The sequence below is a fragment of the Halichoeres trimaculatus genome, unplaced genomic scaffold, assembly GCF_033239565.1.
Source record: "Halichoeres trimaculatus isolate MK-OKI-2021-1 unplaced genomic scaffold, fHalTri1.1 fHalTri1_scaffold_11, whole genome shotgun sequence".
Taxonomy (NCBI): Eukaryota; Metazoa; Chordata; class Actinopteri; order Labriformes; family Labridae; genus Halichoeres; species Halichoeres trimaculatus.
The window spans coordinates 32,537,394-32,552,016 of record NW_027437189.1 but is presented as its reverse complement, the minus strand read 5'-3'; the positions used below and the strand labels follow the sequence as shown (position 1 = coordinate 32,552,016).

General features: G+C 40.4%; 1 protein-coding gene across 4 annotated transcripts in view; it reads right to left on the bottom strand.

The window, feature by feature from the left end:
* The window catches only part of LOC141799254 (helicase ARIP4-like), a 118,118-nt gene that overhangs the window by 43,001 nt on the left and 60,494 nt on the right, over nucleotides 1–14,623 (bottom strand). Inside the window, exon 1 of one of the 4 annotated variants that reach the window (XM_074681451.1) lies at nucleotides 4,894–5,185. The exons of 2 other annotated variants lie outside the window; for them this stretch is intronic. In XM_074681451.1, coding sequence (XP_074537552.1) covers nucleotides 4,894–4,927 — 34 coding nt within the window. In that variant the 5' untranslated portion in view covers nucleotides 4,928–5,185. Of the gene's footprint in view, nucleotides 1–4,020; nucleotides 4,160–4,893; nucleotides 5,186–14,623 lie in introns of those variants that run through there. One more of the 4 variants, XM_074681452.1, reaches the window with a different exon arrangement.

The following is a 14,623-nucleotide window of genomic DNA, read 5'->3' as shown; positions in this document are numbered from 1 at the left end:
TCTTCTTTGGGATATAACGAAAACATCTGGACAAGACAGTTATAGCGCCATCAATAGGCCTGGCATGCCCACTACAGCGTTTTCAGTCTTCCCGCGTTTCTGTGTAAACACAGATTTTTTCACTGTGTTTTAGTGTTTTCGGATGAAACGTCGTGGAAATGGGGCCCCATAGAGTCCCAGCTGCAACAACATCAATGTTCGTTGACCCTGTTATTGTGATTGTGATGTTACAATGAGAGTCGCTCTGTAAATTACTTTTAAAAAAGTTTGCTTTTATTTTGAGATTCAGGACTATTTGCAATCAAACTAATGTGTTGAATTTTTTTAAGACTTTTTAAGATCAATATAAGACATTTAAGGTCATCTAAGGTCTTGTTTTTAGAGTCATGAATTCAATGCCTTTTAAGACTTTTTAAGGATCTGGGGGAACCCTGGGGAGTGTTTACAGTTTGAATAAAAATACTGACCTTTTACTAAAGGTCTTTTCACATCAGCATCTTCTTAAACCTCTCTAACCCACCCAGACAGATCCCATTTGATCAGCAGATTGTTTTGTAACAGTATGAACACTTGGAGAAACTTTTCAGGGGTTTTTCAGCAGATAGTGACTCTGACGTCTGTGAGCATGCTCAGAAGGTCTCTGTATTGAGTTCTGTCAATTACTGTCGCTCAACCTCAAGGCTCAACATGCTTCATTGAACTTCACATAAACACATACGCATGGTTGTTCATTTAAATTATAGGGAGATAAGACTGATAAGGTGGAGCGCTGCATGTCAGAAATAGTTCAACTTGTACATCATTAAGTCATAAACTATGAATTATTGTAAATACTATTTCAGTAACTCTTTGATAAAAAGTCTCATAGCGTGTGTTACAGTTACGGCTTTAATTTGAAATATTAAACCACTCGTACTCACATAAAACTAAATGAGTCTATAATCAGGTTACACACGAACAAAGGCTCCACAGACTGTGTAACAAAGGTGCTGCCTGTAACTGGGTTTAGCTGCACTGTGAAATACTGCGTGTGGTTCCGGCTTGGACTGGACACTGCTCTCATGATGTTCACTCTCTGATCACAAGATCTCCTGAAACGTAACACCAGTCAACACCCGAGCTGCGCTGTATGAGTTTATACATCTGAAATCATAAATAACATTGAACGGTTAGGGTTGGGGTGCGGCTCTTTGTGTTGTTGTCAGTTGAAACATGGAGCTTGTACTTTAAAAGGCAACAAATGAGCGTCTGTTTAGGGAACTGTTGTGCCTTCAGTATCATGATCTGGGAATTAAACACAGGGTTTATGCTAAAATCCTGAGGTTGATTTCAATACCTTTTTAAGACTTTTTCAAAACCTTTCAAAAAGTTTTAAGACTTTATCGCAACTTTCAGTTGTTGTTGGCATCCACTTTTTAACAGTTGTAGTTTACATTTTTACAGAAATGAAGTAAGTTGAGGAGGAATAAAGCTTGAAAGAACAAATGAAACTAAATGCAGGTTTATCAACACTCCCACAACAAGAAACAGCAGTTATTCGAGGCCAACTTGCTGAAGAAAATGAGAAATTATTTAATCATTTTTAAAATTTAGGACGTGTCGGAGATAGTGTTATTTGCTTTAATGTTGTATTTAATTTCTCTTTATGAAACTAGAAATGACGTTAATTTATAGCTGGTGTTTATACCGCTCACAATCCTTGTTGTTGTATTATATTGTAGCTAGAGTCCTTATGTGTTTTTTTTTATTTTATTCTTTTTTATTTTTTGTATTTTTCTACTGACTCCATCTATTTCTGCTGTTAACACAACAATGTTCCAGTTTGGGATCAATAAAGTAACTCTATTCTTTTGTATTCTATTCTATTTTAGAACTTTATCGGCTGAATGTTTAACGTCCCAATCAGGGGACAGTTGCAAGGAGGAAAATTAATATTCATGGATATTTTTTGGGACAAAGCTTGAATACCTATGAAACTTAATACCTCATAAAACCACAATTAAGACTTTTTAAGGCCCTTAATTTTCCCAATTGATTCATCAACTTTAAATACTTTTTAAGACCCCGCGGACACCCTGAAATATATTAACATATAGGGTTCAGATAAGTTTTTTGGGGAATAACAATGTCAAAAAAACTGTAATAAATATTTGTCTGCAAAATATTTACAGTCCAGAGGACCGGATAACTCCAGGAATGAGTCAAAAACAGGAGGCACAGGAGAAACAAAGTGAATGGCACTGTGCAGCAAAGTGGAAAAGAAAAAAAGGAAAAAGCTCTCACAAAGTGAACTTGAAAGACGGAAATTTACATTAAAGGAGAACAAAGAAAGCAGCCTCAGATCTTTGGAAGGGGCGGGAGGGGGGAGCTCCACAAAGTGCACATTAAGGAAGTGGGAATATGAGACATGTGGCTGAACCGGTGAAGCCTACATCCTCCATCCTCTGTTCTCTGCTGTTATGAAAGCAGCCAGACTACATGTGCTCCTGGCTCTGAGAACAGACCCTGTGTCTGGTGGACAGAGCTGGACAGGTTGTTCCTGACCGGTGTGCTGGGACTGATCACAATCACACAGTTTGTTGAGTGTGCTACAAAATAAAACAAGAATCAGCACAACAAACTCTTTCCTGCTTCATTGTATGACTGCTGCTGTAACACTGACTCACATTTCTCCCCCCTCACAATAAGCACAGTGCCACTGATGGACAGATTGTACTCACGGGAAGATATGTGAAAAAAAGCCACACACACACACACACACATACACATACATACACACCGGCACAAAAGATGGGAGGGAGAACAGTGTGTTCTTTTAGCCCTTTAACTATCTACATGCCATGTCTGCAGCGATGACAAGGCATCTAGTGTCTCTTTTCACAGCCAGCCAAACACAGGAAGCAATCCTAAGAATTACAGGCATGTCGATGTCAGTTAAGTGTCCATAGAGGATCACTGTGAGCGCTTTTCAGAGTTAAAGTACACACAGCAAGAGGCGGAGGCAGCGGAACATCGTGCACCCCGAGCAAATCCAGATCAAATGAGGACATGTTTTCACAGCAGAGGAAAGAAAAAAACGTGCAATCCTCCACAGATCACTGAGTGTTTCTGAACAATAAAAAGTTGACCTTATCTGACACATATTTACTGGGAAGTAAGCAAATATTAGGAGCAGGGACATTTCCAGCACAAATATGAGTTATCTTAAACTGCCAGGAACACTGAAGGGATCAAAAAACGTCAAAGACAAAGATTGCATGAATGAAAAAATTAAAGCATCAAAGATAGTTTCTGACTATATTAATGAATATTGGATCCAAAACATACCATATAATGTTAACTGAAGCAGAGCAGCTTATTCATGGCTTACAGTTCGGAGTGTTCAGGTCTATAGGCCGCTGGGTACACTGTGTAGGTCATGTAAGGTAATGAGAGGGAAAAAAAACACCCTATGGAAAGGCAAACATGGAGCTTTTCTCGGGGAAAAGGCGCCATGTTGTATGCTACATTTGACAACTTGAACCGGTCTTTCACCTTTCTTTACTGTCTGCAGGTTTTGAGTCGTTTTGAGAAGTTTGAACATAAAGTCCACGTTGATCTATTTTTAGGCTAATCTTAAATGACCCGAGTTTCGGAGGGCAAAAAGGTGGACATAACTGTCTGAGCTCGATGCACGGCTGTAAAATCCTCCAAATGTCTGGTAAAAGTCGGTATTTGAACAACATTTAACTTAACACATCTAAAGCTTGGAGTAGTGTCATTGTCCTATAAACAGCCCTTCAAAATAAGACACGGTGTACTTGTAAACCTAGCATAGCCAAACGATTTAGACACAGCTATTATTTTTTCCGGAAAACTGTAAAAAATAACATGCCTAATTTTTTTTACATCAAAATACAAACAATGGCATAGCAATAGAAGAAAGTTCGATCACAAGAAGTGCCCTGTCGAGTTTCATACGGTGAGTACATATAAACCTGTGAGTACTAAATATTTTATGAATAAAAAAAAAGTCCTCACATATTTTCCTGTCGTTCATCCAGACAAAGTACAGACTGCGGCGGCGCTCTGTCCCCGCCTGCCTCTTCGCCTCATGCGCTTACCCCCCTAACCCACTGGTCTGATGAACCATATGTTTTCCTGCCTCCATGCTCACACATCCAGCATGGCCAGAGCCTGCCTGCACCCACCAATCCAGCTCCGGCATTGATTTAGGTAACCCTAGAAACAGCCAATGAGAGCGCGGCTCGTGAGACAACAACACGAGGGAGAGGGAGAGAGGCAGCCGGGCACGCGCGGTGGAGACACCGGCTGAGAGATGGAGGAGGAGATATAGGAGATACGAAGAAAAGCAGATACCGGGATAAATGTGAAGAAAAAATAATTGGTACATTTCCCCTAATTTTGCACAATGAGCTTAAAATGTAGCGAAGGGGGTAAAAAAAAGTCAGAGAAACGACAGAGAGAGACTCTGCTAGCTGCGGTAATCGTGGACCCGGTGTTACACAACAACGTTAAGTAACTTGGTATGCTTTAATCAACACTAATACCACGTTTCTAGCAGCTCCAACCTACTTTTTGTCTCATTTCGCCAACTCAAATCCTAATTTACCTCCATATCACGCATTCAGCTTTAATTTATGATGGTTTGATCGGTCAGGATGCTGCAGTTAAACTACCAGTCATTCTCCCAGCATCTCTGCAGTGGCTCTACCTCTAAAGACACAACCTAACCTCCATCCTTTATGCAGATTTTGCACTTTCTTTATGTTTTACCACTTTCAAAAACAACCCCATAGCTCATTTTTTCTAATTTTACCGATTCTCTAAGGAGCCAGGCTATCATAACTCTACCCACTTTGCGAAAGACACACCTGTGACAATGCCACCTACCTGCAAACGGCTCTGCTTCGTCCAGGAGAAGCATAGTTATCAAAGACAAGAGAAGAGGAAGAAGAAGAAGTAGTGCTGGTCCTCTCTGCTCTCCTCTCCTCTGCTGTTCTCAAACTCCCTCACTAACTCTCAAAAACCTCCTCCTTCTGCAGGGGAAAAACTGGAGAAGGTAGTCAAAAGGAGGTGTATTACTCCTCCTCACAGCCTTGTTTTACACTCAGTTGCTCTTCAGTCTACTGCCTCAGTGACTGACTGACTCACTGACTACTGGCTGACTGCTCTGTGTGCTCCTCTGTAGTCAAAAGCAATGCGAATGAAAGGTAGAGGCAGAGCAGCAGAGCTGGCAGCTCAAACACTTACATAACGTTTCATGCTGGAGCCGGGGCCCCACTGAGGGGGGACTTCTACTGACGACAATCTGTCAGTCCTACCTCCAAGAAAAAAAAAAAAACTCCTCCATCACACACTCAGGACTACATGTACAGAGCATGTACGGAAGCAGCCGCCCACACAGTCATACTGCACGCTGGTGTGTAAGTGAAAAAAGAAAAGAAAAAGAAGATTCTGGAAAAACCAAAACATTTCAGCTATGTTTGCTCTTCAGCTGAAAACTATCAGACAAAAACAACTTCCAATGCAATGTGGTCATGCATCAGTAAAGGTTAGATAATACACAGCATCTACAAGCATTACTCAACACATTCAGTTAATTACTGTTCCTTGCAAACATCTAAGTCTTGTTTCAAACTGAATTATCAGCCGTGTGATTGGCATGGGAAAAAAAAGAAGAAACACGCCTTTTTGCCTCTTGTTACATGACTGAAAGTTAGACTGAGTCTTCAAAACTCTGCTGAAGAAACCAACAGGTGATGCCTGAGTCTGCAAATTTAAACTGCAGTCTATGTTCTAGATAAATCTAGGAGAATCACACCCCTGATCTATGATGTGACTGACTTTCTCTCAAATCTGCATTGTTCCAGATTGCCTGACTCCTCAATAGAGGTGATACCAGAGAAAGTAGCAGGTGCAAGCCAGAAAATTCACCCTGGGAAAAAAGGGGGAAACATACAGTTCTTGGAGGATGAGGAGCGCAGTGGGTATAACACAGTGGAAATTAGACCATATCAAGGATGTAAACATGGATTTTATTTTATTTTCATACATTTACTGAGAGGGACTGAGTTAGGAAACTGGAAAGCAAGAAAAAAGGAACAATAAGTTACACTGGCTCTCCAAGTATGGTCTTTTTTTAAGTCGTTCTACCTTTAAATGAAAGCGGCATGTGAAAAATTCGACCTCACACATCTCTGCTTACGTGTGACAGAGCTGTAGACCTTTTGACCCAGACACAGGGGGTTTGAGAGCAAGTGTGCGTCAGAATGGAGGGCATGGAGGAATCTGTGTCAGAGTGAAGGTCTCTGGAATACCATCACACTTTTTAACATAACGTCATGATCTGAAGCGTGTCCTTTACAGAAGCAAAACTTGTGCTAATCCCTAAAGCAAGTAAAAGATGTGCAAACACTACACTTGACTACATGTCGTTGTACAAAGTTTTTCGTACACTCCTTTACATTTTTTAAAAAGGAAAAGTTTAATTTTTTTTTTATGTTTTTTTTTTCTTTTAAGTTTGGTTACTCTAACACAGTTATGAAAAATACTGGAGCATCTCACAATGTCACGTCCCTCTAAGAGTTAAAGATGCTTTTATACTGAGAAATATTTTTTGCATTTTCCTCTTTTTTTTTTTCAGAAAGACATTGGCCCACAAGCTTGACTTTTATATAAGTAGTTTTACAATAAGGTCCTTGGGAACCCAGACAAAGATACTCTTTTTGGCACAAGGACAACTCCCGCATCTATTTCATAACATGCCTTATGAAACCTCTGAGCTCCACTCCGCCTGAGTGGCCCGGCTACAGACTTGGCTCTGCACCACATCTAGGTCAGTGTTATAGAACCCCCTCCTCCTGCCTGGGCATTTAGACATACACACATAGGTACACATGCAGGAGAAATTTAGAAAACTGTCACTGAGTTCAGAAGAAATGAAGCAAATGTGAAAAGAGTGAAACAGCCTGAGAAGCTGACACTGAAGCAATGAGTCAGACAGTTTAGAGTTACTCACCCATGTCATGTGGTTCCAAGTTTTTCTCTCCTACTCTAGTGTGAGATCCATGCTGCCTTGACACCTCCACTTCCCAAAACTCCTTCCAGCTGCTCCCTCAAACACTGCTCACACACTTTCCTGATGCACGCTGAAAGGGCTGTGTCAAAGTGTGTGAGGCACTCTCACCATCACGCTCTGAGTCTCGTCTCGCAGCTTTACCGGCACTCCAGTGAGGACAGAAGGCCATTGGGACAATTACAAAACAATGGGTCGCTGAAAGCGTCCAGGAGCTGTCGTGAGTAGACAACCCCCACCTCTCCCCGCTTGTGCTGCTCTTCCTGTCTCCCTCCTCTTTTGCTCCCCTCCCCCCAGCCAACCGACATGGGAGGGTGATGTCAGCAAGCCACGCCCCTCTTCACTGAGGCTGGCTTAGGTAATGAGGGTAACGAGGTTCAACTAGCAAAATAATGAGCGATGAGGGGGAAGCAAAGAGGTTTAAAGAGTAGAGAAGATGAAGGTGAACGATAACACTGACCTGAGGAGAGTTTTTTGGTCTTGTTTACTTATTGTCAACAAAGATCTTATGAAAACCATGTCTTTACTTGATAAATAACATTTTCTCCATGTACATCTCAACTTTGATAGCTTGAATATTTGCATGTAAGTGAGGACTTTTGATGAAAAAGATAAGTTTTAATCACCCACATTAAATATAAATACATAAATAAATAAAAGTCCTACTTTAAAAATGAATTGTTGCCTTCTCACAATTTGACATTTAACTTGGAGCATCTAATCCTCAAAAACCACTTTCTCTTATCCGACCAAATATGGTAAACTCATCACAACAACCAAACCTGATGAACTTGATACAATTTTTGGAGATACACAAATAATTTGACATTTTTCTTGACCAGCTGATATCCTCTGAGCAAAAAACAACAGCAAACCTTTATTTAACCAGGCTGAGAGGCAAAATTTACAAGTGTCACAGGAGCGTTGGAACAACTGATGCAATTAAGAAAAGCTTTTTATTTAAAAAAAAAGCGAATAAGTGCAGAGACAGAAGTGAAAAGTCAAAAGAATAAAGAATAACACCGAAGGTAAAAGGAGCAGAGCTGAATAAGTCATGTGCTACCACTTTCTGGTCAGCGCACGCGTCGGAAAATTCTCGTTTGGCTTCTCGGGACGATATCGCACGTCGTAAAGGCAGTAAACACATCATAAACACCTCGGATGACACTGAGTAAATTTACCAACACTCAAATGTGAAAACCATCAAAGCTGAGGATGGCAGGATGAAAAAGAAAAAAAAATGAATGAAACACAAGATAAAATTTGAAAACTTGAGAGAAATATAAGAGGGTGAGAAAGGAAAAGAGACTTCTGAAGAGAGTGAGGGAGCAGAGAAACGTCATAAAAGGAAAGAATACGGCCTAAAAAAAGCGGAGCCAAACTTAAAATGACAAAGGAAGGAAGAAAAAGAGTAGAGACAAAGATGAAAAGAGCTACAAAAAAGTAGAAACAGGTGACGTCAGAGAGAGAATCAGTGAGAGGATATCAGGCAGCACAGGTAGGAGCCTGTTTCACAACAACCCCACTGAACCCAGAGACCTCTGTAAACCCACATCCAAGGTAGGGGATTATCCTACACATGCACATACGCACACATGTGTGCACACAAGTAGGTTGGGAGGTAGGATCCCAGTCTCACATGGCTCCACTCACTAACCCACATTACTCCAGAGGCTGGGGGAGGGGCGGCTCAGAGAGCCAGAGAGGTGGGGGAGGAGGAGACAGAAGGAGGCGGTGACAGCAGCATTGTGAAGAGGAGGACTGGCTGACAACACATGAACAGTTACACACACACACACACACTCACATTCACCTTTGCCACACTACCACAGTTCTGGTGTCCAGCCACTCCTCCTCCTGTGAGGAAGGAAAGCTCGCATTTCACTGTTTATATAACCTAGATCCACCAATGAAACACACACACACACACACACACACACACACACACAGGCAGTCACACTCCTGCAGAGTTTCTCTGCACTTCTTTGCCAAAGGTCCAAACAATACTGTTCAACCCCTCCCTGAGATATCCAAAAAATCAGACACATGCATCCTGAATTTGGTTAGGTGTAGTAAAAAAAAGACTTGTACTTATTTTTTTTTAAAGTGTGAAAATTACAGGATTGAATGAGCTGCTGCAGCTTGGTGCTTGTTCATTAGACTTCTAATCCATGGGTTGGTAAAAAAATGAACTCACAAGAAAAACAAAATGCTTCAAACTGTCATGCTTCAAATTGATCAAGTACAATGACATAAATAAATCTTACCTGAGAGATCGCATGGCAGAACGTTTGCTATGATGCTAGCATTAGCAGATGTTTACACAACAATGTCTCACCCAAAAACACAAAGAATGCTGTAAAAATCTGTGTGCACACCAGAACACTGAGGGACTGAAAACGCCACGCCTGTAGTTGGCGATGTAACAGTAGAATCTTTTAGTTGTCCTCCATTGAAAAGTAGAGGTGGTATGATCATCTGAAGTTGAACGTGTCTTGGCTGATTGCAGTAGTGATGGGATTTGCACATTGTGTTGAAAGGCAGTCAGCAGATTTAGCAGCACAAGCACAACATCTTAGTCCATCATTGTTACTGTTGTTGTTGTCCAGTTCACAGATTCACAATGAAGGTGTAAAGCTCACGCCCAAACTGGAGTGTTTTTAAAAGTTTCTGTTCCAGGTGGGCTAAAACGCTGATTCCATGTAGACTAGAGCCCATTAATACCTTTTGCATTTCATCCTAAAACTGTTGTTGTGTAAACAACCACTTAGCTAACATCAGTAGAACTGTATACCACCAGTGAAACAAAGCTTAAAAAATTAAGCTAATTAATTAATTAATTACTTAATTAACATTAATTAAGTAAAAACATAGAGGGAAATAAAAAATAAAGACAGAATATGGCTCAAACTGACGTCATAACTTTTGCCAAAAACACAGCTTGGTGATTTCCTCTGAGGCTTGCATGCGTCCCAATTTTTATTTTTATTGGGTCTGTTAAAACAGAAAAACCATCAAGGAAATACAGAGAAGCTATGAATTATGTTTAGTGAGGATGAACTTAGTTCTTCTAACTAACTGTAGATAAAAACATTATTTGTCTCTTTGAGTATTGGACATGTATTGAACAGAACAGCATGTTTTTATATCTTTATATATTTTTTAAATCTTATATTCATAATAAGTTAAAAAAAAGAGCTGATTTTCTTAATTTACATCAAATTTGATGGAATTGCATCATGATCTTAAAAGATTCTTTTAGTAATTTTATGAATAGTCTCCAAACATAAACTGTAACCTGTGATGAATTGAATTAGATTGTCCAGTGCTGCATTTACCAAAGTTTTCAGCCTGTGACCCCTGAAGTAGCAGTGCCCGACACTGGTGACTCCCTGCCACAGAACTGCACCAAGAGGCAAATCTAAAAAGAGACAAACACACGCAAACCCCCTGCATTTTTTTTTTTTTTTTTTACAATAATGGATGATGGTGTTTGTAAATAACTTTTGAGACCCCAAGTCTGAGAAGCACTTGTCCAGCAAAGAAAATAAACACTCTTTTAATTGCAGGCCATCATGAAATTATTCAACAAGCTCTATGGTCTCTCTTTTATTTCAGATGATTGGACAACAAGTGACTGCATTTCCAAAAATTGTGACAAGTCAACCTTGCATAACTCACACCAGAGAGCCCATGCTACTTAAAGCCCAATGTGCCTCTTAGGCCCTGTCTACACACTGTGTCATCTGAAAACTCTAAAACACAGTGAAAAAAATCTGTATTTACACAGACACACAAAGGGACTGAAAACACTGTAGCAAGCATTCCAGGCCTGCAGGTGGTGCTATAACTGTCTTGTCCAGAAGGCTTTTGGTAAATCCATAGACTGTATAAAACATGGACGTAGTCTCGCCTACATCACCTGTCTGTTTCTGAAACAGAAAATGAAGCACATTAGCTATAGCGGCCATATTGGTAGTGGCAAGAGCTTCGCCTACAGCCACAGGGCGTCTGTCGGTCACGTGACCCTGAGCTGTGCCTCTTATTCAGGGAGCTCACGATCTTAATATCCTCTAAACGGCCGAGTCAGAAAAAAATTCACCCCCCGTACAGTGGGTGCTGATAGTAAAATTAGACAGACAGGAGACGTTTTTGAAACAGGCTGTAAATAGGTTAATTTCTGCTTTGAAAACAGCTTTTTTTGGCTTGGTGTGTTTGTGACTTCAGGTACTTCCAGAGCCAGCCTCAAGCAAACACTCGATGAACAGCAGATTTTAGCACTTCCGCATTGTCTCATATTCTTAGACCGGAGGTTGCCGCTTGGGTAGATCTCCACTGAAGTAGAGTTGGGTCGATCATCTGGTGTGTTGGTGAACGCTAAGAGCAGAAGTGGAGCAACACATGCTCATTTTGTTGAAAGACAGTCAGTAGATTGAGCAGCACAAGCACAACACGGTAGTTTGCAACGCTTGTAATAGCGGTACCGTTGTCCTGTTGTATGTGCTCACGCGAAGTGAGTGTGACGTCAGTGTTTCCACTGAAAACACCGGCTTACTGTTAACACGGCAACGGTGTCGGCTGAAACCCAGTTTCCGTGTAAACCCAAGGCTGAACGCAAAAAAACTTTTGCATTTCACCCCAGAACTGTTGTTGGGCAAACGGCCTCTGAGATAAGGGGAAAGTCTCAAAACAAAAAGGCTGGTCCAACGCAGATATGATGCGTCTGTTGAATAAGAAAAATTTCTGCCAAAGAAGGTAAAAAAAATACCACTAAGAAAAATCACCTGACCCATAAAAAACTGTCATCAAAGCCCTCATGTGTACAACTGTGCCCTCTTCTCTGGCCCTAAAATAAACATATCAGAAAGTTTATTGTAGAGTTGAGGTATTTGTAATGTGTTAAGGTCTCACCTCAGAACCTGTTAGCCAAGCTTTAATTGTCTCTTCTCAAGAAGCTTTGACATGGTCCTGGCTGTGATAATGAAAGCTAACCAGAAAATGAACGTCCTTTCTGATCTTCTTTTGCAAATTACACTTATTTCACATTCATTTACAAACTATTCATCCAGCATTTAAACAGCTACTGCTACAGATAACGCCTAAATTTTCCAAAGAAATTATGATTAATTCAGTAATCTGGTTTTGGGAAACTCACTCCTACAGAGATCTAAAGTGTCCGTGATTCCTTTCCTTAGACCTCTGCTGTTAAGACTGAGAAGCATCTGATAATAGATTATGGGCGGGATGAGAATGTTCAAGAACAAAAGTGTTGAGGTCAATTCTATTTTCATCCTGACCCTGAGCATGTCACTAACGTCATCACATCAGCAGTCTGAACCCGACAGTCTGAGTAACGTTAGAGAGGAGTGCAGATCAGCAAACATATTTCAGGATGAAGACCCAGGATGACTGCATCTAACTCATAACCAGGGTGACATGGAGCCACACACACACACACACACACACACACACACACACACACACACACACACACACACACACACACACACACACACACACACACACACACACACACACACACACACACAAAGTCTGTTGTGCCAGTATGTAGACCAGCTGGTATTACTGTATCACCTCCTACACTTCTCTCTGTGCAGACCTTAATCAGGTCACACACACACACACACACACAGAAATGCACAAACACAAAACAAGAACTCATTAATCTGTATTAGGAATTAGTCTAAGTTAATGTTTGACTTGCTAAACATGTATGGCGTGATCATTGTGACTGTTGTAATATCACAGGTATAACATAATGTCATGGTTTTATAATGTTAGACAAATTGTATAATCACACTTATAATAAAAACTAGTGCTGCCAGGCAATGAAAACAATAAATCTTCTTGATTTATAAGATTTGTAAATAATCAATCTAATTAATCAAATTTTAATCTCATATCTGCTTAACGTCTCCAAATAAAGAATCTGAATTCTAAGACATTACATAATTGTAGTGCACGACTGATAAAATTAATACTTGAAGCAGAAGGATTTATAAATTCTTCTTTTTTTTTATTTAGTGGAGTTGTTAATCAACATCATGCTCATAAACTACTGTGGGTGAGAGCGGTGCGCTCTTTGGACGAGAGCTCAGCATGGATATGAGGAGAAGATGTGGGATGACGGAGGCAAAGATGTGTCGCTGTAGTTCAGAGAGAAAGAGCAGCACCATCATGAGAAAAGACGATGGAGATCATAAAACAGATCAAAGGACGGAGCGCCTGAGATGAGTGTGATCAAAAAAAGTATGTTTTGTCTGTTTTTTGAATCACTCTTCTTAGGTAGTTTTGGTGTTGACATCGTCATAGAAAACAATATTATTTGGGTCTTGAAAGATGGTTCAAGATACTCTAAAACGTGACAAACATTTCTACACGGTGTATTAATTTTTTAAAGTTTGAGCACAGTCCATCAGGAATGACTGGAGAGCCGGATTTTTTGACCTATACTGCAGCCAGCCACCAGGGGGAGCAGTTTTTGTGGCGACCTTACGTCCATTGTTTTTACAGTCTAAGGTCCTAACATTTATTTAAAATACGTTGCTAGTATTAAGCATAGACTGTATATTGAGTGGCTCCGCCATTTATCATTGTACGGTTTTGAAGCCAAATTACCGCCGTCTCAGGTGCCACCATTGTAGCAGTTTGGAGCCAGATTCTGCGCAGTGGAGACGATGAGGGATTCTGGGAGAATCTGAGTGGAGCTGGGTGACAAAAATAATAATTTTTTTTTTCTTTCCAGAGTCTAATCACTTCTTGACTCTACCTCCCGACATATTTTACAATCCCCGAAAAAAATACACGAGAGCGGCATCTGTGAAACATCGTTAAACATTTCGTAAAGCCTTGTTTTTAACCTCACATGAGTAATGAAAACGAAACTTTTCAGAAAAAAGAGGACTTGGATACAAGAAAGCCAAATAATATCTTCAAATCACCACAACAGTCGGACATGAGAAACATTTCTACGAGGTGTAATAGTTTTTTAAAGTTTGACCACAGCCAATCTGGAATGGCTGGAAAGACGTATTTTTTAACCTATACTGCAGGCAGCCACCAGGGGGAGCAGTTTTTGTGGGGACCTCACTCTGAGCCGAGCAAGCGGACGTCCATTTATTTTACAGTCTATGGTATTAAGTTTAAAATTACAATTTATTTTTCATTGAGCAATTACAACATCTATTATATAGTTGACTTGACACAGGATTCCAATAATTTGCAAACCATCAAAGTCTGATACATGAACATTTTATAACCAAACTCTAGATGTTAGACTAACACCACCTGGAAACACCCCCCAGCTCAGTGCTGCAGAGTACACCATTTGTTTGCAGTTCCAGGAAAACTGTATAAATACAACAGAAACTGATGATAGTCCAGGTCCCAAAGGAAGTTCAGACTTCATTTACACAAGCTGGTTTGCATAGGGACTCCTGCTCAGTTTTTCTTGTTTGGTCTCAAATGTTTTTTAAATTTTCTGTCTGTGGTCTTAAAAAGCTTGTTTATGGGACCTAGGCTAGT